General features: G+C 44.3%; 3 protein-coding genes across 5 annotated transcripts; 1 reads left to right on the top strand and 2 right to left on the bottom strand.

Moving 5' to 3' along the window:
* The first annotated feature begins 192 nt into the window (after nt 1–192).
* On the top strand, nt 193–10,798 carry sec16b (SEC16 homolog B, endoplasmic reticulum export factor). The gene is made up of 23 exons (XM_034530359.1): nt 193–497; nt 833–930; nt 1,018–1,120; nt 1,564–1,775; nt 1,863–2,014; nt 2,107–2,168; nt 2,303–2,441; nt 2,571–2,801; nt 4,433–4,530; nt 5,738–5,819; nt 5,948–6,065; nt 6,154–6,265; nt 6,454–6,559; nt 6,674–6,811; nt 6,946–7,059; nt 9,040–9,124; nt 9,270–9,436; nt 9,555–9,699; nt 9,796–9,824; nt 10,007–10,114; nt 10,194–10,286; nt 10,368–10,467; nt 10,782–10,798. Exons 1-23 carry the CDS (start codon nt 193–195, stop codon nt 10,796–10,798), a joined length of 2,814 nt encoding a protein of 937 aa, XP_034386250.1.
* An 890-nt stretch (nt 10,799–11,688) lies between these two features.
* znf648 (zinc finger protein 648) lies at nt 11,689–15,604 on the bottom strand. 3 transcript variants are annotated; one of them, XM_034531052.1, is made up of 3 exons: nt 15,360–15,604; nt 14,959–15,065; nt 11,689–14,793 (listed from the first exon to the last, which is right to left on the bottom strand). In XM_034531052.1, exon 3 carries the CDS (start codon nt 14,739–14,741, stop codon nt 13,293–13,295), a length of 1,449 nt encoding a protein of 482 aa, XP_034386943.1. In that variant the 5' UTR covers nt 14,742–14,793; nt 14,959–15,065; nt 15,360–15,604; the 3' UTR covers nt 11,689–13,292. The 3 variants fall into 3 exon arrangements, with proteins under 3 accessions (XP_034386943.1, XP_034386944.1, XP_034386945.1); XM_034531053.1 differs by having other exon boundaries at nt 14,959–15,059; XM_034531054.1 differs by lacking the exon at nt 14,959–15,065 and having other exon boundaries at nt 15,151–15,604.
* A 9,393-nt stretch (nt 15,605–24,997) lies between these two features.
* On the bottom strand, nt 24,998–27,747 carry glulb (glutamate-ammonia ligase (glutamine synthase) b). Its single transcript, XM_034531205.1, is given in 8 exon segments — nt 24,998–25,858; nt 25,954–26,153; nt 26,282–26,409; nt 26,501–26,647; nt 26,732–26,893; nt 27,026–27,053; nt 27,055–27,207; nt 27,615–27,747. Coding segments are annotated over 8 exon segments (1,224 nt in total). The 5' UTR covers nt 27,702–27,747; the 3' UTR covers nt 24,998–25,539.
* Between the last annotated feature and the right edge of the window lie 214 nt (nt 27,748–27,961).

The raw sequence follows: 27,961 nt of genomic DNA, 5'->3' as shown, positions 1-27,961 counted from the left end.
GTTATCATGCAGACTCGTTTATCAGCTCCTGTTGTATGAGTTTCAGTGAAATGATGTGGCAGTGGTGGGTGTACTTTGACTGCATCTGCCATATGCGAGCAGCAAGAGCCTAAACACAACATTTCACTGTTCGGATTTTACGTTACTTGCCCCAGATTTTGAGCGAGGCTGATCTTGTGTCAAGGGGTCATCATGGAACACAGGGGTCACCCCCGGCCCGACCCCGTCCACCGCTCTTACAGAACTAAAGACAGAGACAGGTATTCTCAGCAGGACAGGGGCCAAAGCTACCAACCGCCAAACCCGCAAGAGAGAGACAGGCACTGGGCTCAGACGGATGCCCGCTACAGGGCTCACTACACCAGTCCACCTGCTAGACCGGAGCAGTATCCTCACAACGCTCAGCAGTATCCTCACAACGCTCAGCAGTATCCTCACAACGTTCAGCAGTATCCTCATGGCTACGGCCATCCGGAAATCCAAAGACCCCAGTCCAGGTGTGTAAAGTAATGGGACTGTGCATACAGCTCTCCAAAATTGGTTAAATTAAAGAGTGTAGTATAAATGGGCATCATGTCATCTCACACTGTGACTGCAACTACACATCAAAGGAAAATGTAGTTTGTGGTCCAAAACCCCGGTTCAAGTGCGTGACCAATTGAGTCGAGTGCATGTTTTTACTTCCTGCTGTTTAGTGCATGCTGGAACACTTACCTGTCACCATGAAAATCAGAGGGAAGCTCTGTAGATCAGTGTTTGCAGAGTGTTATGCTCTCTTTAGAGGGGAAATGACAGAATGCACTGATGAAACCAGAGGCCCTTTTATGTCCAGGCATGGGTATGACCATCCACCCCACAGCCACTGGGACTACAGAGACCACTATGGTTACTATGACCAAGACTACTACAGGGGACAGCGTGGCCAACAAGGTACAGTGATTCAAGAGAGCTCTCATTAGCAGCACTACGCTCTATGTCTTGGTTAAAACAAATGAGCTGGTGCTTGTTCCCATTAAGATGCCGGCCCGTGGGGGGTCCAGGACTCCTCGAGGACGGCCCCTTATCATGATGGATCCTCCAAGCAGGAGCACTCAGGGAACTCCTACACTGCAGAGCACAGGTGAGCCGAAAGGCTCCATTTCTTCTATCGACACTAGGAAGTTGATGAGTTACATTTGATCTTTTTTGGAAACATTGTTTGTGATGTGGAACCATTGTTGCTGTGTTTATGCATACAGTGTCATTTGTACACTAATTTTTCCATAATGTAATGTATACAAATAATAATACCTTTATTTGTCTAATACTCTTCTTCACAAAGTTAACGGTGACTGAGGTCTTCCTCCTAACATGCCGATGCCGCTCGTTGCTGCTTCAACTATAAAATGTACCCAAGCGCTAGAGGGGTTTTATCCTGGTCAGACAGAGCTGCTACATGGGGATGATAAACGTGACTTTGAGGGTGAACCATCGTGTGTTGCAGCAGCAGCAGCAAAAAAAAAGTAGCAAACTAAATATGCATTTAAGTGGAAATACGATTTCTTGTTACCTTCATACTTTCAGGTATGACCAAGGCCGAGGCGACTCCCAACAGTACCTCAACCACTACGAGGAGAATCCCTCCAGAGACAACGATGAGGTGTCCTCTTACCTGGGGGCATTGGAAAGCTCCAAAAACTCTGGGCTGTCCTCCAGCAGCTATGAGCTGAGTCAGTACATCAACGGAGCGGAGCACGGCGAGCCCATCCACCAATCCGTCCACACGTCTGACGCAGGTGAGCGTGCCGTTCGTTCTCTCTCACCCCCACTCAGTGTTTACCGTGACGCGCATTATGCCCTTCTGTGCTCCACACCTCCTTCAGAGCACTCGCGGATGCATCTGATGTCAGCACCACTGAAGTACTCGATCCCTCATGTGGTAGTGAGCTTCGGGCCGGCGGGCCAGCTGATACGGGTCACTCCAGGCTTGTCCACGCAGGAGAACGTCAGCCAGCTGGAAGTCCACAGTCTGGAAGTAGGCGCGACACTAGTCCGTGTGAATAAACAATATTCGACTGTCTTTGTCTTCACCACTAGTACTGGATCATTGTCTTCATGCCTGCACAGGTCATTCTGGGTGAGACAAAGGACCAGCAGGAGATGAGAAACTTCCCAGGGCCCTTAACCAGGTATTGCCACTAGAATAGTTTTTGCAGAATTTTAAAAAGCTCAAATGTGTATTGGTCTTGTGAGACTTAAAGCGGTTGTGTTTAAAGCTCAATGTTTGACTGTTGTGTGTACTCTGCTTTTCATGTTTTTGAAGGGAAGATCTGCACAAAGTGGATGCCTTAGAGTTCGCCCACCAGAGGGCCGGCGCCTGCATGAGTGGCAACGAGCTGCAGGATAAGAGCTCTGCTGCCCTCCTGTGGAGTCTACTGATCCTGCTCTGCAGACAGAATGGAGTACGTGGATCATGTTTCCTCGTTGCGCGTGGACACATTTGGCTCAACAACTAATTTCAGTGATCATTGTGTTTCTAGAATTTGTTTTATTATCCTGATACAATTTTCTCTCGATTTCTGTTGTTTCAGCAAATAGTTGGCTCGGATATCGCAGAGCTGCTGATGCAGGGCTCACATTCCGATGGAAGCTGGGAGTCAGAGGCTCCCACACTCATTGACTTTAGTGACGGTGCAACTGCTGAAGCACAAACTCGCAAGGGAGATGACCTGCTCACGGGAGAGTGGAGCAGCTTCAGCTCTGAGACCTCTAGGAAGGCCCTGCAGAGCTACACTCAACTGCTGCTGGCTGGGAGAAAGAAGGTTGTCTACCTTTTTATTTTTAACTATCTATCTATTCATCATATGTCTATAAGTTATTTAAGTAAAAGTACCAATACCACAATGTAATAATACTCCATTCAAAGAAAAGTCCTACCATTAAAATCCTACTTGGGGGGAAAGTAAAGAACGGAAGCGTTGCTAAATGTACCGTAAGCATCAAAAGTACTAAATCTGCAGAAAAATTTAATTTAGATTGCAGCTGTGTAAAACTTTCCTCTTTGGTGGAACTGTTGACAATATAGCAGTTGCACCAAAGTAGACATCTGACACAAGAAAGCCCCAGAAGACACTGCTTTTGTTTGGAGGGCCACAAGTCTAAAAGGCTAGGAACCACTGGTTTAACAATGCATTGCATTTTAAGATGAATCGTATGTTTTTAATGTAAAATCCTAGTCAGAAAAGTACATATACACGTATAAATATAGTGGAGTAAAATGTGCAATGTTTCCTTCTCTGAAAGGTAGGGATTTATAAAGTAGCATAAAAAAGAAATACTCAAGTTAGATACAGATACTGTAAAACTGTCTGTATTCACACTCAATCTGTCAATCACTCTAGCCTACTCAACACTTGCTTGTTATGCTAAAATCACTGTGTTACACACATCACTAATATTATAAACAATGTTAATATGTTATCTAGATTAATAATTCTTTGATTGAGGGGGCCTCACATCCAAGATAAGACCCAGGGCCACACAGTAATTAGTACAGAAATGTATACTTGCATGTACTTAAGTACAACTTCAGCGTATGCCATTTTAGTACAAAAATACCGCATTAGAGGCAAGAAGTAAAGCACAGCCATAAAATTAAGAATTCAACCAGCCAAGAACACAGAGATGTCAAACAGTTGAGTTCACTTGAGTTTAAAAAGAGCCACTTAAATCATGTGACCTCGCTCTGGTGTTTTTTGAACCGCTCTTAGTCTGGACTCTCTCCGAGACCCTTCCAGGGGCGGACGCCCCGGACAACATAGCTCTCAGGATCACTGAGCCACTGAAACTCCTCCACCACGTTAAGGTGGCGGTTCGCGGAGGAGAATATTCAGTAATTTGAGTCAAAATGGCACTCCTCCAATGGGAAGCACCCCCTCCTCGGACAAGCTCTGACCGCCGATGTGCCGTGCTAACAAAGTCTGTTAAACCAGGACATGCAGCACTCTCACTGCTCACAGACAACCTATCAGTGAAGAGGATGCCAAGTCCTCTTCCCCGCATGGGCAGCAGTGGAGAGCTGTACTAGCTACTTCAGCGTAAAGAGGGGCTTGGCTCCTCTACTGTGGCAGCGTACTCTGCTGGGTGGGATGTAAATATAGTACATACTCAAATAATAATCTGCATACAATAAAGGTGCTCAAAGCCAAATTCAGAGCATCTCTGTTGCCTGCAAACAGCTCTCAACATGGGTGAGCCGGCAGCAACAACGGCAACGATGCTGACAGAGCTATTGGGGTTTATACCCGGGCGGAACTGGAGCAACTCTTCCATGACGACGTTTTGAAGCGCGATTTATGCTTGATCTTCTTTATTATCTGCTCAGGTAGACATTACTCCACTATATCTGGGATCTGAGCGTTTGTCCCCTCACACTTTACATTGTGGTTTACAGGAGGCTTTGGAGTCCGCTATGAGCAGCGGCCTGTGGGGGCATGCACTGTTTCTGGCCAGCAAAATGGACAACAGGTCCTACACCACTGTGCTGAACAGGTGAGAAAAGTAAAGTCGTCTGAGACAGCTGCAAGAAATCTGTATACGACTCTACACACGAGCGTTGATTGTTGAAGAAATGGTCCCTCTGACAAGATACTTAAAATATGGACACCTTTGTTTCAGGAGTATATCCTCAGTTCACTGTTCACCGTTTTTTTCACCACGCCTACAGGTAGCCAGTATGGCATTTTGACATTTGTTGCACGGGGTATTGTAACTTCTTTGTTGTCACATGATGCACACTTGCCCAAAGAGAATTGTTCCCATACATAATGGTAAAGGAGCGGCTACACAACAGTCGATACATTTACCAAAATCACTCACCCGGCTTTTTTCAGCATATATGTCCTTCATGGTCCCCGTGGCATGAATGCTTTGACAGAGCTGCTATCATGCCTGTTAATTTGTGGAACCTAAAATTATCATTCAATTTGTTTGTACAACAATATATTTGACATTTTTATGAGTTAAGACAATTCCGTAATGGAGAAAAATCAACGGTTGTCACTCCCACAGCGATTTGCCTGCAGTCAGAAACTAAGAGAGGAAGACACATGTAATACTTGTGACTTGTGTCGCACATGGCACGGAAGACAGGACATCTCATCAGCTCTGTCGAACAAGTCACGTGGCTTTGCACACCCCTGCATCTAAAAATAATTCCCTTTATTTAGAACCTGTAGAAGGTAGTTACAGTTGTGAAAACAAGAGATGAGACCTCTGGAACGCTTTATCTTGGCTTCCTGTTGGTAGACACTCTCAAAAGAAAAGAAAGAAAAGTGTATTATTTCTGTACGAGGCGACAGGTGTGATGGTGTTAGTTTATCAGTGCAATTTCTAACATGCGTGTTAATCTAACAAAAGGTAAAAACTCTATTAATCAATCAGTAGGGATTCATTATTGCATGCTCAGTGTGCTGAATGACATTACATCCTTGCACTATATAGCACTAAACTTACGTTTCTGTGAAGTATTTCTCATGTAACCCAATCCAGTTTTACAGACTGGCATGCGCACAATCTCTCACAGCAGCACATGCCACTAAAGGAATGCCTGGGGGAGGGTAGATGCCAGGCAGATTTTTTTTTTATTTGTGATTGACATCAGCATGATGTGTCACTTCTGTGAAGAGCAGTAGCAGCCCCGACGCTCTCTCTAACTGATAAGTTGTATGTGCATTGAGACAAACATGTCTTTTGGCAGGTTCACAGGCCAGCTAACGGCCAGTGATCCCCTCCAGACCCTCTTCCACCTGCTGACTGGGAGAATCCCTGTTGTATCCATGGTAAAACATCCAGGCCATAACCTCTGCGCACATCGCCACAATTGCAGTCATTGCATCGTTAAGACATCGGCCTGTAATTTCTTAGCTAATAAGAGCCATGTGCTGAATGCTCTATGCTCTGTGCCCAGTTCTGTGGCAATGAAAAATGGGGCGACTGGAGGCCCCATCTTGCTGTTATGCTCTCCAACGAGACGGGAGATCCAGCCGTCCAGCAGAAGGCCATCGTCACCATGGGAGACACCCTCGGTACGGGCTCACCGACTGACAGGTTGTATAATGTAATCTCTGCACCGATATACGTCCTGATTGTTTTGCGTCGCTCGTCCCCGTGCAGCCTCCAAAGGCCTTGTACATGCTGCCCATCTGTGCTACCTGACGGCCGGAGTTCCCTTCGGGGGATTCAATCAGAAGGCAGAGAGACTGGTGCTTCTGGGCAGCAGCCACAGGTGAGCTGCCCTCGCCTCTTAATGCCATTTATCTGCCTTTGTCATAAGAATAAATGACCAGTGGGCACGGCTGGTAAATGTCTTTTCAGTGCTCCTTGTTTTAATTATCTTCTGTTTGTTTTAGCTGCTGTGTTTGCTGACATGCTCTTGCTTCTGTTTGGTTTGCTGTGTCCTCTCCTCTCCTTCAGGCAATCCTTTAAATACTTTGCCACGAACCTCGCCATTCAGTGCACTGAATTGTATGAATACTGCCAGACCCTTGGGGGCAGAGGCCTTTCACTACCACCCTTTCAGGTAGCTCCCATTTACACCAGATTGCACTGCTTTTTTAATAAATCATATTATTCTCACTTGCGGTCGGTCCTATGCATTCCAATCTGATGCCGGACATTGCTGCATTTTGGTCAGGTGTATAAGTTCCTGTATGCCAGTCGACTGCTGGACTGTGGCCTTGCATCGCAGGCCTTTCATTACTGCGAGGTGGTGGGACGGGCGATCCTCAGAGAGAGGGAGTCTTCCTTTGTGCTGACTGGAGAGGTTATCAAGGTATTCACACATCCTCCTACACACACACACACACACATTATGTCTTGTGCTGTTGAGTACTGTATTCAAAGTGATTCAATGTGTACCAATTCAGATGTACATAGATGTACTTGTATGTGTCCTTCCTCCTGCAGCTGTCAGACAGGCTGAGACACTCCGAGGGTGAGTTCAGTGAAGCAGGTGTTAGCGGAGCCGGGCAGGAACCCGACTGGCTCAGACAGCTGCGTGCCAGGCACCACGGTTTACAGGTGAGCTTCTTCACTCTGCTGTGTCCACTCTTCAACAAAGCCTCACCTCTATCCAACAGTCTTTCAACAACCTCCACCTGCTCCTCAACTCCAAAAAGACCAAATGTATGCCGTTTGATCAGAAAAACCTCATCATCCCCAGCCCTCCCAAGATCTACAGTGCTGATGGCTTGGAGCTGGAGTTTGTCACCTCCTACAAATACCTTGGCTTCTGGTTGGACTCATCTCTCTCATTTAACATACACATCAATAACCTTCTAAAGTCAAAGCTAGACTGGGTTTCCTGTATCGAAACAAGGCCTCCTTCACACAATCTGCCAAATTCACCCTTGTGAAAAGGACCATCCTTCCTCTATTTGACTACGGCGATATCATTTATAAAATTATATCATTTATAAAATGGCATCAAAGACCACCCTCAGAAAACTGGACCCACTCCACCACTCAGCAATCCGTTTTGCCACATGTGCACCCTTCACCACCAACCACTGTGATCTTTACAGATTGGTGGATTGGCCCTCCCTTCATACCAGGCGGCTACAACACTGGCTGCTCGTAGTCTACAAAACCATTTTGGGAATGACCCCTCGCTACCTCTCAAATCTTCTGCACATTTCTGACAGCAATCGCCGTTTAAGATCCAGTGACTTCATTAGGCTCATCATTCTAAAAGTCCGTACTGTGTTTGGTCATAACACCTTTCATTTTGCCGCTGCAAGTGACTGGAACTCACTACAAAACTCACTCAAACTAACAGCTCTCACCTCTCTCAACATTTTCAAACAAAAGCTGCAACAAGTCATAGTTGACTGCTGTACTTGCTGACCAGCCATCACTTCTCTCTCTCTTCCTTTTTTTTTTTTTTTTACAAAGAACATCCAGTAATCCGCCTTTTTTTGGTGTACATAGTGTTAATTGACCTATATTGTTTTTAGCCATTTTCTCATGTGTTTGTCATACTGTATTGTATCTGTGTTGTCTGGACTGTGCTACTGCCTCTTGGCCAGGTCATCATTGAAAATGAGAATTGATTCTCAACTGATTTCACCTGGTTAAATAAAGGTCAAATGGCTTTCATTTCAGAAAAAATGCCTGATCTTGAGGGAAAAATATGAAAAGGAGACATCCATTGTTTTGGTTGATCAGAAATTGAGTTTCAACAGGATTCTTAACCGGTTGGTTTATTCCCCAGCAAGTGTTATAATTGATATTTAGTTATGACTTTATCATCAGAAACCAATTACTTTCTGACCTTACCACTTTCGATTTGAGCATGTTAATGTTATGTTGAACTATATGAGTGTTAGAATGTGTGGATCAATAATTCACACCACCTTAAGACACAAATATGAAACATAAACACACCAGTATGATTCCCTGATTGTCGGAAAGCAATGAAAACAATCTCATCGGCAATTCTAGACTTTTGGTCTAAAATAATACAATATGGTGTTTGATTTCTGCCTCTCATGCTACATGTGTATAAGCTCTGCCAGCTCCTGGTTTAGATTCAAATTCAAGCACCGCCCCACATTCAAAACAAGCAATAGTGAGGGTTACATTGTAGTTCAGTGTCTGAAAATGGATTTAGCTTTCAAAAGGCTTTCTTCTATGTTTTTATTTTTGAATCCACACTAGCTGTGTGGCATTAGAGATGGTAATGCCTGCCTGTTGGACCATTGATCAGTCCATCACTTTGGTCCAGACTGAAATATCTCAAATGGAATTGTAATAGCTTTGCTGATCCACATGAACAACTTTTCATCCAGCGCCAGCATCAGGTCAAAGTGTGAATGGTTTATGACCAATTATCTGCAAAACTAACGGCATTCAGCCGTACTGTGGTGTTAAGTGCTACTTGTTAGCAAACATGCTAATCTGAGTCAGTGAGCATGGCAGTATTGTTGCGGCTAACTCTCGTTCGTCTGGTTTACAGTAAGACTATATACTGTAAGTGTGTACATTTCTTATTTTTCTCAGATGGGGAGTTACACCTGTCCTGAAACATTCCAGTCACCTCCTGAGGGAAGCGCTTTGGCCGAAGAGGATGACAACATGTCCTTAGGTCATTTTAAAGCCTCACACTATAAAATATGATGCTTGAAATGTTTCCCACTAGAGAGCAGTCTGTTGTGCCTGCTTTCTTGTATATCTGCCAAAAAGAAATACTTCAAAATGTTGAATGTCGAAATGTTTTGATTATTCTACAGAATCGCACTTGGATGACCTAAGCCGTGACATCCAGAGTCCAGAGCCAGAACTCCTTTATTACACAGGCACTGGGCAGCAAGCGAGCCTTGAGCGCCAAGTGGAAAGACTCACGGAGGAATTGAATGTATTGTCATGGGATGATAACGGAGCTCAGGACGGGTACGAAATGGGCAGCAACTGCCTAATCCACGTCTGTCAGCGGCGTAGAGGAAAGCCGTTACTGCTCATGTGATATCCATTGCTAATTGGACATTATGTCACCGTCTTCTCCCTGTTGCTTGTCTAGGCCACACGCCAATTCTCCAATGCCGGTACCGCTGGTTTATGCTCCCCCAGCGCCCACAGGGACTGAGAGCCAAGCCTTTAGTTATCATAGCAGCGATAGTGCTGTCAGAGACACCTCGCCACATTGTCCTTCAGCAGCAGAGGGTGAGAATCTAATGCGAGATCATTCCTTTCTTCATTCAGGTATGTACTATGGGGAGTCGGCTTGTGTGTGTGATGTTTTTGGGATTTCTTCTGCAGGGGCTGGGTCGTCCTATGGAGCAGGCCTGGTGAGTAATCTTCGGAGAGAAAGATGGCACCCTCCTGGTTTGATGTTACATACATGATCGTTTCCTGGATTGGACTGATCCTGGACTGTGTTTTCAAGATGTTAAACCCTTGTAAATGTGCAGAGTATCGTTAAATGTTTCCAATAAAGTTACCTGGGTGCGTGTCTGTATTTCCTCTGAAGATGGGGCTTCAAATGCTTGAGGTAAACATCAGTCAGCAGGGTCAATGCCAGCAGAGCGTCGGGCAAGGTTTAGGGGGCTCCGAGCAGACCAGCGAACCTCCTGAACAGGTGGGTCACCAGCTCAAACCACAGGTGTCAGTGTGCCTTTTGCCGGACATGGGTCTCATTCTCTCTGTGCCTAATGCAGAGCACCAAAGCCGGCTGGTTTAGCGGTTGGTTCAAGTCGAAGCCCAAAGATGTTCACGAGGAGAGTTCAGAGCAGAGAAGCCCGGCTCAGATAGTAAGAGTCGAATCAATCAATATTATGCAGCTCAGTTTCAATTTGGCCATCTAAAATGTAAATCTTTGTCTGTTTTCTCAGGAGCAACCACCGACCACCGGCTTCTGTCCTCCTCCCCCGCCTGCAATGTTTTCATCTCAGCCTTCCTCGGCTGGCATCAACCCCTTTTCAAGGAAAGCAGGTGAATTATGAATTTATTTTGACAATATTTTTGTTCATTGCCAGTGTTGAATTCTTCTTTTTTTGTTCTCCTGTCCTGTGACTAAGTTATTAATATCTATCCAATTCCAAATTCTTCAAATGCTAATGCGGGATTTCTGAGGTCGCTGACTCGAGGAGCTGTGTTCCTGCTGTGCCGCTGACATTAACACTCACCAGTGTGACCAATTTTATATTTGGGCAAAAACGCAGTGATGATATGCGTGACATTTTATCTACATTAAGCTATGTAAATGTGATAGTTTTCTATAAATAGCCATGTCCCCTTCCTCCTAGGACAGCAGCTGGGGTAGAAGGCCTGTCCAGACCGCCAGCCTGTGTCACAGGTAAATTGAGTTACTGCAAGTTAAATATATCTGCACCGAGTTAAAGGACTCACGTAGTTACTCTGAAACCTTTGTGTTTGTAGGATGTGGGGGATATCAGAACATCTGTCAATCAGTGTCTTTATCTCTAATGAGAGCTTCACCCCCAGCACACACAGACACTTATTTTTCAAGGATGTCCTTACAACCCCCCCCCCCCCCCCCCCCGTGCTCACCATCATGTTGCATATTCGATACAGAAATACTCTGCATGGACTGGCATAGTAACTCATATTGCATCGAGCACATGTGCTCTCCAAAAGCTGACAGCAGGGAAATTGCCAACAGACGGAGCACATATTTGGGGGAAGGGATATCTTAATTGACCCCAATAGCCATTTATGCACAAGAGTTTTGACCAGGTGGCCAGCGACTGACCCACCTGAACTAGCTAAATGTAATTAGCTAAATGTAAGTTATATTTAGAAGTGTAAATCCATCCATAAATCCCATTTTTAAGATACACGCCACTTAAAACACAATTGGTGAACAATTAAGAAAAAGAACATTCAATCACAAATGAGGTGCGAACTAAAAATGAATCCGATGCTGTGGTCATCTATTAGCCTCACAGAAGCCATCCAAGCGGAGTGAGCCTGACTTTGCAAGGCTGGTAAGTTATGGTAACAGTTTAAAACATCATCTGATTATTAACCTTCTGTAAAGGGAATTGTACTGTATATAAGACATTTGATGCTGCCAAGATGGATGACACTGCGTGGTGCGAGAGGCGGATCGAAGAAGACATGTTCCAGACAAACACCCCCAACACAGACAGCCAGTATTCACTTATTGGATGAAACTGTTTATGCGCTGATAATTGCAATGCCTTTATTCGAGAACAAGCTTTATTAATAGTTCTATGAAATACATGTCTTTGTTATGACTGAGCTAATGTAGGCTCCTTTAAATGTATATAAAACACACAGTAATATATGCTATTATTACCGTCACTTTTTGTTTTTTTTCTCTATTACAGTATTTGTCAATGCTTTTTGTTGTTTGTTTTTACCTCTGTACCGACACATGCAGTGGTTTAATTACCAGTTCTGCAGAGTGAGTTTGCCTGCCATATTGAATAAAAACATTTTGCAAAGAAAATATCTTGGATGCCGATGTCGAGCAGGTGCGGCCTCTTTTTACGATTAGTTGGCAGTAGTCAAATGTGGCTGAGACATTACTGCCAAATAATGTGTCAGCACATAAACACATTTAGGATGGATAGCTTTTTTGAAAGACCGTTTCAAGTGGCATCCAAAGAAATCCCTCTGACTGGAGGGATTCTGACTTGAGTTACAGGCCTATTCCAAAACTGGCATTTTCCCGCAATGTCTGTTTGAACTGCATGAATGTGATGCGTTGTCGCTTTAAATGAACCCTCAGAGAGCAAACGTTATTATCGGTACGAAAAAATAAAAGCTGACATTATTTTTTAAATGACCACTTGGTTAACAAAACGTTTATTTAGGTTTATCTTCAGACATAATTTAATATCAGGTGTGCAATGTTGTTTCCCTTTTTATCTGCCAGGAGGTAGAGCTCCTACATGCTCCTGTTGGAAAGACACAACAAAACATGTGCATGGCAATATGGCCAAAAATGTACCAAAATGTATACGTGACACATTTAAAAGGTTCTCCCGCATTGGAACAAGCTGAACTCCCAAAACTAAATAATGAACACAAAGCACCGTGACGATAATTCAAGAAAGCAACAACAGACTGACTGGCCCTGAACCACCAAAACTCATTAACTTGGTCACAGCAATGCGCCTCGGCGGGGTATGACTGGCTGGTGGCCATGTTAGGGAGCGTCTGTCGCAGCTACTGCTGCTTGTGAGGCCAAGAAACTCGCTACAACAAAAAACAGCCTACACCTGGGAATAAGTAAATATTGACGAAGCTGCCATGTGCCATGACGGGTAGCTGATGGGTGGAGAACATTAAGCTGATGTTGAAGTCGGTCATTTAAATCTCCGCGTAGCCGTGAAAATCGGCATGAGGAAGTGACGGGTTTCTTCTGAAATGCAACGCTCAGTGCCATACCCTCTTGAAGTCCGTCGGCAGGTCCCACCGGAGCCAGATTCAGAGTGACCCAGGGGTGCTGCTGCGGCGCAGTAAGCCGTTCGTCCGAATAAACTGCCTGCATTCCCCGACACGCAGAGAGGTAACGTTGTAACATTTACGTCCTCACTTTTTTAAAAAAAAGGTCCGATGCCCTTTGTGACCGCTTTCCCTTCACACCGCTGAGCTGTCGGCTCCAGTGTCATTGCTGTGTGTTTTTGTCCCACAACGCTCCCATGGAAACATAGCACCACTGGGACAGAGGGTGCACAGGAATTCTATACATACATACCATAACAGAAATAAACTGGTACCCCATGACTTTGAATGGATCCAATGTGGATGAGCACAACCTGTCTTTAATTGGATTCAGACATTTGCATCCCTGTGTGGTTCAGCACGTGCTGTGCGAGCTTTGCGGCACACTGGAAAGACTTGTCGCACTGCACGCAGACAAAGATCCTCCCAGCGCACGTTTGCTCCTGGTGAAGCTTCAGCGTGGCGAGGTGGCTGAAGTTCTTGCTGCAGCCCGGGCAGCCGTGGGGTTTCTCTTTGCTGTGGACATACTGGTGACGCACCAGGCGGGAGGCCATGGCGAACGCCACGCCGCACTCGGCGCACTTGTGGGGCCGCGCTCCGCTGTGGATGGCCTCGTGCTCCGTCAGGTTGGACGACTTGGTGAAACACTTGGAGCACACCGGGCAGACGTGAGGGCGAACGCCGGTGTGGGTCTTCTGGTGCTCGGCCATGCGGCTGGCCAGAGCGAAGGCTTTGCCACAGTCGGGGCAGGAGAAGGGCCTCTCTCCCAGGTGCTTCCGCTCGTGGCGCTTCAGAGAGAGAGGCTTGTTGAAGGTCTTTCCGCAGTGTGCGCACGGGAAGGGCTTGTCGTTGGTGTGCATGTTCCGCTCGTGCTTCCGCAGGTCGGAGGAGCGAATGAAATCCTTCCCGCAGGTGTCGCACACGTAGGGCTTTTCGCCGGTGTGTGTGCGGATATGCTTGCGGTAGTCCGAGGACCAGATGTAGGTCTTGACGCAGAAGGGGCAGTGATATGGCCTCTCACCCGTGTGGAGACGCTTGTGCTGCTGCAGCGTGCCCTGGTGGGAGTACGCCTTGCCGCAAATGTCGCACGCGTGCGGCTTGAGGCCCGTATGCGTTTGCAGGTGACTCTGCAGGTTGCAGAGCTTCTTGAAGGCCCAGCTGCAGTGGGTGCACTTGAAGGGGCGGTGCTCTTTGTCGACTACGTTGCGTTTCTTCATTGCGACCAAAAGCCTGGGGATCTTGTCATCTTTGCACTTTTTAAGTAGTTTCTTCACAGAAGGATTGTGCACATCTTTCTTTTGGGTCTTATTCCCGACTCCACCCGGAGAATATTCCTCGACATTTAGCTCTTTGAGCTTGGATGCCCTCTGTTTGGCCGATGCATTACTTTGTATCTTACGGAGGCAGTTGCCTTCCTTTTTTTGGAGCACTTCATTAGATCCACACGCGTCAGTGTTCTCAGTACGTTTGGTGCATTGCAACAGTCCCTGACTGCTGTCGTCCGGATCGTCTCTGAATCCTGTTAATTCCCCCGGTGAAAGTTCAGCAAACTTCTCCACGAGAGACCAGTTTGGTGTCCGAGGATTCAGATAAAGGATCCCTGCGTCATAGCTCTCTGAAAGTGAGTTCACGCCACATGCAGAGTCGTGCTCAGGGTCCGTCAGGAGCTGTCCGTCTGAGAGAAACGGGGCGACAGACTGCCTTTCTTGGTGTTTCCTGTTACCAACAACTGGCCTGTCGGGCATCAGTGGGGAGATTTCATCAGCCATCGGTCACTTGAAATCATCTGAGTTGCGGACAATGAGCCTCCTTAAAAAAGACCTTGAAAATACAATGCACAGAGCATGTTGTTACCATCCTCATTTAATGCCTATAGTGGGTCTTCATCATAACTTCCATTCCTCAAATAAACGATCATATCAAAGCTCTCACGCAGATTTCTTTTCTTCACAGTGCAACTATTACCACACAGGCCATGCTACTTACTTTGCGGCTGCATCCACCATGACCGTGGCTATATCCTTCACATGGCCTTGCATCTTGCAGTCACTAGCACATGAATTCCCTAACGTCCAACATGTGTTCCTCTACAGCTTTTCCCGATATTACCATTAAAAAAAAAAGAGAGAGGAAAAAAAGACAAAAGAAGACGGGCTCGTGAATGTTAACTTCACACACAGAAACCATTTCCCCGAGCAGGTCCAGGAGATGCCGCAGAGATATCCAAGCCCCGGGTCATATGGGAGATGTGCGCTCGGTGGTGTTAACGGGCGGAGTTTTGGCAGCAGCCGTGCGCGGGACTTGGTCAGCATCTATCCTGCTCGTCAGCAGCAGCAATGACATCTCCTCAGCACCGGCTCAGCTTACCTCTCACTGACTTAACTTACCGCCTGTTTGCATTTAGCCTGTTGAGAAGGTCTCACGGGGACCGAGGACTTCAAGTCCTCCGTCTCACACAGACCTGTTGTTCGCTTAAAGCCTGCTGCTTGTATGAAGACGTGTTTGATACCTTTTTTAGGTCACTTCAATGTTGCAGTTTAGTTTGTTTCATTCCTGACGTCAATGTGTCAAAGCTACGTTTCTAAAAGCCGACGTTTAAAAAATAGAAACACAAATACGTCAACTTGTGTCCTTCCGCCGTACGGGTGTGGCAGCGGATTGATATTGTAATGACTGTATTAAGTTACGAGGTCTCGCGTGCGTTAATGAATTTAGCCAATTAACGCAAATGTCAGAAATGGCATCATATATGTAACCTGCATTGCATTGCAACGCATTGCCACTAACGTGTTTTACGGCGTCATTTACATCGACGCGGCCCACTTTCGGTGGGCGAATGTAAAAATAAAAATTTCAACGTGAAGTCGCTTCAGGTCTGTGGCTTTCGCTCCTATTGCACACGTGCAGTTACTCACAGTGGCCTCAACGTGTCGCTGTTCACTCGCTGTTGTTCCACGGACTGTGGAAAATCACCGGCTCCGTTCATAATAATAACAAATCCGTATAAATCTCCTTTTAGAATAGCCTTTATCTCATTGTGGTCATGTGTATTGGTTACGCAGAATAGAGTGTTCTCACTTTAATGTTTGAAAAAGAGAGTAAAAAGATATTTGAGTACCTGGAACATTTACTCTTTTCATGGGAACAGAGTCTTTGTTTTTGAAGAAGGGCATAGTGTCCTGTTGAAAGGGAAAAGGTGGAATGGCTTTAATTTTGTGCTACATGTTTACCTCTCAAAATGATAAATAAGTTGCATTGCAGTTTTTCTTTTTTTTTTGTATCCCTTCCCTATTGATGATTTGAGAACCATACAAAATCATGTTGCATTCAGCGAGGAGGATGTAGTTACTCGGCATGCACTTATCAATATTAAGTACTACTATTTTTAAGATAAGGCCACGTATCATCAGTTTTAAGAAACCTCGGCTTCCTTATAGTATTCCTCGTAATGCTTCTTTTTTTCGACCAAATCCTTCTGTTTCTTGTCTTCCGATCAGACAGCGTCCTCTCTCTTATACACCGACGGGGCTTGAGCAGCTTGCATGTGTTGTAAGTAATTGAGGAGTTCTCATGAGACTCGTGTCGTGATTAAATGGACAGTGCTGGCACTCGGTGTGTTTTCCCAGGAGAGCAGACTGAAATTTGACACTTATCAAATAACCTTCACAAAGCTCCGATGCACCTTCTTCGTCGACACACATCAAGTTTTAATCTCCGCGGACTTCCTCCTGCGTAGTTTCCCACACAACAACCCCACACACATATTGCTAAATTCACTGAGCTTTCAGAAATGTCAAACAATGCCATCTGTGTTAGTTTAGGGATGTATTCCTGCAAATATGCAATGAATATTATCAACAACAACAAAATGAAGAGAAAAAACAAAGTTGTGGGTTTGTGAATATGAAAATGAGCTGTAGAATACAGTAAAAAAAACTAAATAATTGTTGGCCAACACTATGACAGGCAATTCCTTTCTTGACATAACTGTGCTATTGTGTGTGCACTATGCAGTGTGCAAGGAGTTTCCTCTCCACTTGAAGTCATGACTCATTAAAAGCAACAATGTAAGTAGTTTCCAAAGGATTACATACAATTCCAGTTTGGGGGCTACCTTTTTGTGCAAAACAAAGGTTACAAATAAGTGAACTAAAGTCAGTCATTCAGTCGTCAGGGAGTTGAAATGCTCACGACTCCTGCGTCATTGTGTTCGTCAACTGGAAGCTGTCACAACAAAGCTGTGGTGGATGTTACGCAAGTGTCTTCTTTTTAGTGATGCAGTCAATGAAACCGGATGCTGAAGCTGTACTAACAAGCCGTGTAAGTAGCATCACCCAGGAACTCCCTGTTGGGATTATAAAGATTGTGGTTTGTTGGTTTACTGCGTGTTTGTGTTTCTTCTCTCCCATCAGGAGAGTGTTTTACCCTCATGATCACGTAAAAGACATAAAGGAGAGAACCAATATACGCTTGCTTACACTAAATTTGAGAAGTCTGAGCTTCAAACAAATGATGTCCATTTATATGACATTTTAATATTTCCATTCATCCTGACTGAATAAGCAGGACACGCGTAGTAATCTGTGAGAACTATTGTGTCCCTGCTGCCACTGGCCTTTAAAAAACTTTGGAACGACCTACCTGAGGGGATAAGACTAGCAGAATCAGTACCTTCTTTTAAATCACTTCTTAAAACCCATTTTTATAGAACTGCTGCTTTTCAGTGATGTCGTCCTTTTATGCAGTTCTTTGTTTCCCCTATTTTAGTTTGTCTGTTCTGCTTTATTTTGTATTTGTAATTTTCTATTCCTCTATTGTGTTCATTGCCTATATGGCATTGTCTCCTTTGCCTCATGTATTTTCTGAAATGTTTACTTGTATTGATGTTATGTTTTTACCTTGCTTCTATGTAGAGCACTTTGTAAAACCTGTTTTTAAAGGTGCTATATAAATAAATGTATTATTAATATTAAAATAACTCCATGTGGTTTTTATATTGTGTTCATTGTTAGTTTGATGGCTCTGTGGTTTCTTGGGTAAAATAAAGTTATTCTTGATCCAATCAAGGAGGTCTATAATAGTTCAAATGTGTTTTGCTCATAAAGTTGGACATGGGTGAATATTTCATTGAAATATACGTAACTCACTGGCACACTGTACAGAAAAAAAAAGTGCATAGTCATTCTGACGTGTTTGGATATCAAGTTGGAGTAGAGTAGACAGCCTTAATTGAGAGCATATTTTGGAATTTCCCACAGAACCCACATTCTCCGGCTGTGGAACTGGTTGGATTTGCTTTTGAGCATCAAGTTGCACCATTTACACGACCCACGTCTCTTTATAGTTACACTATCCAGTACATTATTTCCATGTAGATTTGGCTTTTTGGGTCATCTCTTCTTAAGGGTTTGTAGCATAATTTATAATAGAACATATTTTAGTTGTTTTGTATTATTGCACAAATTAAATTGCTCATGGAATGATTTCCTTTGTGTCTTTAAAGCAACACATTTGTACTTGTTCGATTTTTTATATCCCATCCAGGAGAAAGCTAACAAGCTCGGCACTACCACTGGAATGCAGAACAGACAAACCTAATGCAGAGTCTAAACATATAGTGAGGAACTGTTCAAAGCACTGCAGAATAACCTGCCAGTAACGAAAGGTGTCAGATAAGTGAGGTTATATTTCCCTCTGATCTGTGCTGGGAGGGTTTCAGTGTTTTCTAACATGGGGTCATAGTTGATGGGCAGTCTCCCTCATCAAAGTGCCAACTTGCTGCTTTCTCTTGTCTCTCCCTTTTATTAATAATACTTTCCAAATGTGGAAGTGAGTTAAAGGAACAATGGGATTCTGATACTATAAAGTCCCTTACACGGATCGCCAGGATAGTTATTGCCAATTCAGCGCATCGGGTGGCTTAAAAACAGCTTTTTCCATTCAGCCCCGATTTGCCTTGGAATGTTTGTACGTATCACACCTGAAGGAATTCATTCTTTGCTCTATTGTGACTGTGCTAACCTATTTTCTATCTTAACATCTACATTCGAGCCTATTACACTGAGGGCAAGTCTGAACATGGCCGAGTCTAATTCAGCTTTGTTTGTCACTTCGATCTGCCATTGGAAATTGCATTGGAGAAGAACTTGATGGTCACAGAGTTAAAGCATCAGATATGGTGTCATTAAAGGTGTAGAGTAAATTGCAAGAGCACTTATAACAAACACACTTAAAAGGGAAATGGTGCCATGACACCCAACTGCTAAAATTAGGAAGTGTAACTTTAACTTATTTGCTTATTTTGCTGAGAAATAAAACAGATATGAGAACCAGAGAGCCAGAGGCACTGGAAGGTGGGTTTTGATACATTGGAACAAAGCCAGGGTAACTGTCCCCCCCTCTTCAAGTCTCAATGCTAAGCTGGGCTAACTGTCTCCCAGTTATAGGTTAATATTTTTAAAGATGGAAATGTGGGAAATATACAAATTCTCTTTTATCTTGCCATGGGTTACATGAGGAGATTGATACCACCCTCTTATCCATCCGTTTAATTTGGATGCTACAGGTAGGAGATGGTTAGCTTAGCCTAGCAGGGGGAAACAGCCTTCATTGCTCTGTCTCAAGGAGGGGAATCGACCTACCGGTGCCGTTAAAGCTCATGAACTGTCACATTACTGTATATATTGTTTGTTTAATCAGAATAACCACATTTTATCATTTAGATTTAGTAAGGAGCGAGGTTCAGGGGAAACTCCCTTGCTTCCAGTCTTTATGCTAAGACAAGCTAACCCCTGTCTGTAGCTTGAAGTGGTCACTCATGATGCATTCTCCTGCCAGGTGTGAACTGATGTTCTTAGCACTATCCACATGTGATTGGATCACCCAAAGGTCATTTTAATGTAAACGGGGCCATTCCTTATCTCTTTTTGTTTTATTTTCACCGGTTGTCTTTTATTATAACAGTTCACCTATGTTTTGGAAAGTGCAAAACAAAGTCTTCAGTGGATCTCAGGCTTCAGGGCAAAAAGGAATCTCCTTTGTCCTTTGTCCCAGGCTAGTTTTCTGCTCGGACAGCAGTGTCTAACGAGGCTCAATGCATAGAGCATGACACAAAAATTAACATACCGTTTTGGATCAAGAAAATCCATCACATATTATAGACTATGTTGTTGTTTCGTTTTCCCAGAACTGAAAATTGACGTGTTTTTATGTGAGCCAACTCACGTCAGGCCCATGGCTGTGTCTACTTTTCTGCTCACCCTTTGCTTACTGGTGTGACCTTTGTGAAATTCCATTATCTTTGTAGCTGGAGGATGGGGGTGGTGTTGCCTTTACGGTTCCTGAAGGCCGGGGCAGTGGGGGAGGAGAACAAACAACCAGAGCACTGGCGAAAGAAGCAGTCCAGAATGAAACTCACTTGGGGTAACTTTTGCTTAAAACTTATCAATTGTACACATTAGCATTGATTAATTGAAGAACAAAAGGTATACGAGGAGTTTAAGGCTGATTGTTGGGTCCTGCAGTGCAAAGACTTGTTTGTTATGATAAAGTCACAACAAAAGACTCCTTAAAATCAGGCAGTAAAATAACAAAATGCACTTGAGTAGCAGACACATGTACACAGGAAAGAAAACAGAGAACACTTTGTCCCCACTGTGTGCTAGCAACCCGGCACCAGAGAGTTCAGGAAAACAGGAGGAGAGGGAAAGAAGCGTTCAGGGTTTTCAGAAGTGTCTTGTCTTGTCAGCCCATCATAGAGGCGAGAGCTTTGACCCGTGTTCACGACTCCTACGACTTCTTTTGCTTGCAATCATTTTTTAGTGACGCTCAGCGTACTGTAGCTGTTCCAGCATGTGGCTCAGTGGTAGAGCAGGGTCCTTCAATCAGAGGATCGACGGTGTGTCCTTGGGCAAGACACTTAACCCCAAATTGCTCCCACAGGCTGTTCCTGCACTGTGTGAATGATTAGTTATGGTCCTGATCAGCATGGTGTGGTAGGCCATCATGTGTGAATGGGTGAATGATGACAAGTGGTAAAGCGCTTTGAGAGGTCGGAAAACTAGAAAAGCGCCATATGAGTACAGACCATTTACCATGAAGCAAATGCATGATATGGATACTATCAAAACTCCTTGGCACGTGGGGGACAGATCTAAAATTCATGGTCGGTTTGTATTCATCAGCAATAAGTGTTTCCAAAAAGTTTCCGAACCGACATTTTTGTAGAGACTGTCCATTTTTCATACACTTTGTACAAAAGTAACCACAGACGTGTCGTGATTTTGTGACCTCTGAAGTTAACTAATTAACATTAATAAAACGGGATAGATTTACACCACATAGTCATGTAACCCCTCATCAAACGCTAAATTGGGAATTTCCTTTACACAATTTGGTCTTTGTACAGATTAAACAAATCAGATGTAACATGTTAATTAGACGTGCTGGTAGGCAGTTTGTGTTACCTTTGGACAGAGCCAGGCAGCTGTTTCCCCTGTCTCTAGTCTTTATGCTAAGCTAATTCACTGTTGGCTGTAAATCTTTATATTGAACACAAGGAGAATCTCAAAATTAGCGTTTTTAAAAAAAAAAGCTAAACTATGCCTTTAAATTCCTTCAAGCTTCAACAAAGTCAACCTTTGCATGAAGTCTGGAAGCAAGGGGGCATCAGCCAGCTTAGTTCGTTCCAACGGTTAAGAGACATGGCACTTGATTTCAGTCTTCATGCTCAGCTCAGCTAACTGTCTCCCTGGCTGTGGCTTCATATTTATCCCACAGACATGAAAGTGGCATCTTTCTTATCATCTCACGTGTGGTAAGAATGCAAAAATGCGCTTTACCCAAAAAGTTTTCTTTAAAAACTTAGATTTTCTGTCCCCAGACCTCAAGTGTGTGTCGTAGAAATTGTAAGTAAAATCATAGCTAATCTTTTCTTTAGCCCACACGTGCCTGCAGTGTGCATGTTAACATGCATTTGGCTTATTATTAGGCCTGTCACATACTCACATGTTCCTTATCACTGGGTCAGCTGTGGTGCATACGTAGGACAGCCATTATAGGACACGTACACAAGCTCACAAGGAAGCTCCTTGTCCAAACATTATTGAGTTTTTTTTTTTGCTGAATTTAAATGTAACCCGAACTGAACATCGGTATGTCCCATTACCAGCAGTAACGATATTCATTGTGGTAGTCATAGATACGATCTGAGGACAACTCTGATCATATGCTCGCCGGGTCCTTTTGACATGTTGATGGCGTTCGATGGTGGTCTGATCGCCGTCCGTGCTCCTCCATCCTCCAACCTCTCGGGCTCTGCTTTCACAGCTGCTCAAGTTTCCAATGATCAGGCCAGCAAGGCTCCAACAGTTTTCGCCGCATGTTCTGAAAGCCACCTCCACAGCGGATACGGCTCTGTGGGGGGGGGGGACAGACAACACAGCAAATCTGCTGTGAACAGTGATAGCGGTGGGCCTACAGGGCCTCCAAAGCAGAGGAAACCGCACACATGGGATGACATTAGAGCTAATCTAATGGTGCTTCATTTGCTGACTCAAGATACCTAATTAAGTCTCGAGGCTCGGATTGAATTACTATGAATGTTCTGTGTCGTGTGATGAACATGGCAGATTATGTGGCGTGTCTGTAAACGTGATACTGGCTTTTCAGGGTATGTTTTAAAGAGAGCCATAGTTGCAGTTTGTGTCCTTTTGTTCTGTGCACTATACATATTCTTGACCGGCCTGTTGTTATGTAACAGCCTAGTATGGAGCCCCACCCCCGCCTCTCTTTCCCACACCAAATTGCCTGAGTTTAGACTTTGGCTGCGATGGAAACGAGGCCCTAGGAATAATGGTTTTCTTCATGAGACTTCCTCTTTGTCCAAATCAGCGCGTGTTATCTTATCTGAAATATCAAATGTTTTTCTGTACACAGACAGTACACAATGGGGTCGGTTAACACGGGAGAAATTGAGGAGGGGCTCCTCCTTCTAATGCAATGGGAACATGCCCATAGGTTGTGCAACAGTAAAATGTACACGTTAGAAAAGGCTTTCCAATAGAATGTCAACCTCAACTATCAGTGTGTGATAGACTCAGTCAATAGTTTGTTTCTAGTAAAAGGGAGTCCCCATCTTACTTTGTACTGAAAAATGTCCAATATGTTTCTTTCCAAGTGGCATTCGTCTGCATTAACATTTTCTGAGCTGAGCTTGCGATTCGGACATTTATTCGTTTGGCGGTAAATTCCAAGCCAAATTGAATTTGGTGTGTTGTCAGACTGCTGCCAAATACATTCCTGTGGGCAAATGGCAGCACACGCACATTGACTCCAGTGTAGTTTTGGGCATTGACGCTGAGTCAAGAAGAAGAAAACATAGAGCTATTACTAGAACTATTATATAGTACATTAATGGAATATTTTAATGATATTCCCCATTGTAATTATGAAATGACATTACTATCTACTATACTCTAACCATAATCTCATCCCAGTCAAGACAGATTTAGCTGCTCCTATAAGGCAAGCCGTCCATCCAGTGGTGTGCAGTACAAACACACCTACAGCTTCACTCAATGAAGTGATGAGGTAACTACAGTACTTGTTATGCCCCAGGTGTTTAACTGGTGTACCTCAGAGTTTTATAGAGTAGCTTTGAACAGATCAATGAGTAAAACTAACGCTAAAGCCACCTAAGCTTAACATGTTTTCCTCTTGGGCACCACATACTTTTTTAAATATAAAAATGCCCCCTTCTTTTGTTGCCCATGCCCTTTGCTCGTTATTAGATATTGTTTGTCTCTTTTTACAGATCTCAATGTTCATGATACAGTTTATATGTTTCCTGATGATCGAGAGACCACAACTCTAAGAGTCGGGGGGTCGCAGCTAGCAGTGCTAACAGTGCAGACTACGACAGTGTTTACAGAGCTAAAAGTGTTAACCTAAGTGGGAACCTGAGGACACTTCCGTGACTTGTCCCGATTTACAACACACACAGAAGGAGACTGACTTCATTATCTGCTTCGGGAGATATTATCTACTACTCCAGTATAGCTTTACATTGCAAATAGTTGTATGCTGCTATATTAATGCTCTGAATTTAAAATGTGGCACCTTTACATTTAGGCAAAATGCCTACATGTTAAGGATAAATCACTCAACAACAAATTATTAAAATACAATATTATTAGTTAATAGCAGTTATTTGAACAACTTCTCAGCTTTATTTTCTGTTGAATACACAAGTGTTTTATTTGGATGTTTTGAGGACTCTTTTCTTACAACTACAATACATCCTTATAAATACTTAAAGCAGACATGATTTAATTATTAATTAATTATCTGTAAACTCATGCAAGTTTGAAATCTTTGCAAATTGATTTTCATGGTAGGAAACCAAATGGAAATCAGCAGCTTTCAGGAAGGGAGGAAAAAATACATCTCAAACACCAGAGCATGGTTAAGGAATGATTAGAAGAATACTATTGAATTTGCAATAAATTAGTTGTAGCATGCAGAAAGAAGGTTGTGGGGTAAACTTTCTGTAGGTCATTCATTGGTAAGAAATCAGAATCTTTTCTTCTAGAATGGAGAGTAATGCAGTACAACTAACTGTCTAAAAAATGTTTTGATGTGTTTTTCAGGTCTTCGGGCAGATTTTGGAAGGACCTCCCCTCCCTGTCTTTACTTTCCTGGACTCCTTTAAGAACTAGTCCCTATGTTATCGACGCTCGTGTCAAAACAACACACCTCACTCATGTTTGCATACAAGCGAGTCAGCAAATTCAGCTTGCTTGCGTGCACGTTGTCAACGCCTTCAGTTAATGAGAATCGGGTCGAAACTCTTTTGAAAAGGTTCAACGTCATGTTGACTTTCTACTGAAGGCAGCCACTTTGTCTGTTTTGCATAAGTGGGAACATGTGAATGTTGCCGTGCCGTAACCAAACCACCATTTGTTAAACGTTACAGCACATTTTCCCTTGACGCCAGTCACATTTTGAAATCAGAGAGATTTCACAATCAGATGACAGTCTGCATGGGACCAACAGGCATGCCAGAATTTAATTGGAGGCAAAACAGGATACACACAGGATTAAACTGTTCAAAATCAGATTAAAAAATGTTAGCGGTTTATCTCTTTGACAATGACACGTGGAAAAACATATAGGAATGATTTAAACCATACAAATGTAGATTGGCTTACATATGACCTTATTCTATACACAAAATATATAACCACCATTGTGACAAAGGCAAAGACTGCTAAAAAACATGGGATCATGGGAAACATGGGATCCTTTGGGTCAGTTATAAGATCTGCAGAAAAGCCCTGCTGCAGGTGTAGACAGTTTTTTCACTCGTCCACGTTAAACACAGTACAGTTGTCATTCTTTACATGATCTCAGCCACGACAAAACATGTTGTGGCAGTGATTGTGTCAGAGGTTAAGAATGCAGGTACACCTGGATTAAAAATGAGAATGGTCAAAATCAATCCATAAAGTCTGGAAAAAAGACATGGCTAGATGTCGTACTGGTAATGACACGTGGTCTTAAGACTGTTCATTTGCTGTGATCTGTGGGCTCCTCTCCCTCTTCTTTGAGTAAACACGTGCGCACCATCGCCTCCGTCACAATGTACGGGTCGCAGTTGGCGGACGGACGGCGGTCCTCGAAGTAGCCCTTCTTGTCCTGCCCTACCAAGCGAGGAATGCGAATGCTGGCGCCCCGATTGGCCACGCCGGCCGAGAACGCGTCGATGCTCGAGGTTTCGTGGCGGCCGGTGAGGCGTCTGGCATTGTCGAGCCCACCTTTGGGGTCGTAGGCCCGGATGTGATACATGTGTCTCTTCGCCAGCCTGTCGATTGACTCCTCAATGATTCTGTGAAGGAGAGGGAATTAGTAAGTCAAAAACACAAATTAAAAAACACATCCCAGTAATTCACGACCCTGAAACCAACGGAAACTCGTCCTTACTTCAGTCCGCCGTCCTCTCGCATCTCCTTGGTGCTGAAGTTGGTGTGGCAGCCGGCGCCGTTCCAGTTCCCCGAGATTGGTTTGGGGTCAAAGGAGACCACCACGCCGAAATCCTCACACACTCTGTGAAGGATGAAGCGAGCAACCCACAGATGGTCCCCCATGTTGATACCTTCACAAGGCCCAACCTGGAACTCCCACTGAAACACCACAGGAACTGCATTATTAACTGATCATTAATCGGTATTACACAAATTGACAACAACAAAAGTTTATTTTGTATGTAAAGTGAGACAACGGATACACAATGAGACAAAAGGAAAAATACCTGAGCGGGCATGACTTCAGCATTGGTGCCACAGATGTCAACCCCAGCATACAGACAGGCTCTGTAATGCGCCTCCACTACATCTCGTCCGTACGCTTTATCTGCTCCCACTCCACAGTAGTAAGGCCCTAATCAGACGGAAGGAAGCTTAATATTAACACTTTAATATTGTATTGTATTTTAATAAACAATGAGACAAGCTAGAGACCCGAAACTCACCTTGTGGACCCGGGAAGCCGTTGGAGGGCCAGCCGAAGGGATGTCCATCTGTGCCCAGGAGAGTGTACTCCTGCTCCATGCCGAACCACGGGTGGTTATTCTCCACCATGCCCATGATCCGTTTACAGGTGTGGCGCAGGTTAGTCTCTGTTGGAACGACAGTGGCGATGAGCTTAAATTCAAGGCGGTGTTATCTGCACCCACTTTCAGGCTTGCTCGTGTCTGCTTTACCTGCGGGCTTGCGGTTGTACTTGAGCACCTCACAGAGCACCAGCTTGTTGGGGTCTTTTCTGAACGGGTCCCTGAACATGGCAGCGGGGATCAGGAACATGTCGCTGTTGGAGCCCTCTGACTGGTACGTGCTGGAGCCATCAAAGTTCCACTCAGGAAGATCTGACACAGAAAAAACAACAACAACAACGCTTGAAATCAATCATCTACTCCAAAGTCTTCAACAGAAACCATCATGTTTTATTGCATGCTGTGCATGTGGACACGTGGATCATATTGGAGGCCACATCTTACCCTCGATCGTCTTGGGTTCACAATCCAAAAGTTCTGGTCTTGCAGCGCAGTCCCTCTCCGGAACCGTCGATCCAGATGTACATGGCCTGTACCTTGTCCCCCTGAGGGAGGTCCATATACTGCTGCTTAACAGCTTTGTTCAGCTTAGAACTTGTTGAGGTGGCCATTTTCTTGACCAAAACCTGCAGAGAGAAGAGGACAGAGCGTGAGCCGACACTGCATCTCCATGCATGTGAGAAATGTGTACAACCGGTAAGGAGGCCATGCCAAAAGCCCACGAGGCTGACAAAGGAAAGGTTCAACTCAATGCTACTGGCAAGGAAAAAGGGAGGAACACTAATTATACAACAGCCAGTGAACCAGCCTAAAGCCCCTTTAAGTATCTGTTGCTCTATGGTATTAGTTGGAGACGACAACGAAATAGAAATCAACTTTAACACAAAATTACATCACATAAGGTTAGAGAGTCAACAACCAAACGTTGACATGATAAGTGGAAACAAAGGGAAAGTTTCAGCAGCAGGCAAGAATAAAACAACGTCTCCTTGTAGGAACACATCCAGTGAGCAGATGTCCGAAAAGCCCTTACCTTAAGTGTTAAGTATAGGAAAATATCAAAAAGACGACAAGAGCCTCGAGAAGCGTGGTCTTTGTGAAGGTTTCTATTGTCTTTCATTCCTGCTTCTCCTCCGCTTCCCACGTCTGATTTATACTGCTGCTGCGCTTTCCCCGCCGCCTCTGATTGGCCGAGCACGGCACGTGATCGGTCCCAGAAGCGGAGATGCGGGAGTCTCTGGATCACTGGCGGTGAATAACAACTTGAGGACCCCCCAACCCCCCCAGCGGCAATGGAGCTTTTAGGTCTCGTTTGATTTAGTCTTTAATCAACGTTATGTAAAGCGTTAAAACATCTGATTTGATCAATGAGGCACGTGA

Source organism: Cyclopterus lumpus, chromosome 4 (assembly GCF_009769545.1).
Source record: "Cyclopterus lumpus isolate fCycLum1 chromosome 4, fCycLum1.pri, whole genome shotgun sequence".
Lineage (NCBI taxonomy): Eukaryota > Metazoa > Chordata > Actinopteri > Perciformes > Cyclopteridae > Cyclopterus > Cyclopterus lumpus.
The sequence above is the reverse complement of the archived record's forward strand: the minus strand, read 5'-3'. Positions and strand labels throughout refer to the sequence as shown.

Excerpts from the sequence above, each read along its gene's own strand:
- sec16b (XM_034530359.1), top strand. The coding sequence starts at position 193 with ATGGAACACAGGGGTCACCCCCGGCCCGACCCCGTCCACCGCTCTTAC. Across the intron at positions 498-832 it reads ATCCAAAGACCCCAGTCCAG|GCATGGGTATGACCATCCAC; the intron begins GTGTGTAAAGTA and ends TTTTATGTCCAG. Across the intron at positions 2,802-4,432 it reads TGCTGGCTGGGAGAAAGAAG|GAGGCTTTGGAGTCCGCTAT; the intron begins GTTGTCTACCTT and ends TGTGGTTTACAG.
- znf648 (XM_034531054.1), bottom strand. The coding sequence starts at position 14,741 with ATGGCTGATGAAATCTCCCCACTGATGCCCGACAGGCCAGTTGTTGGT.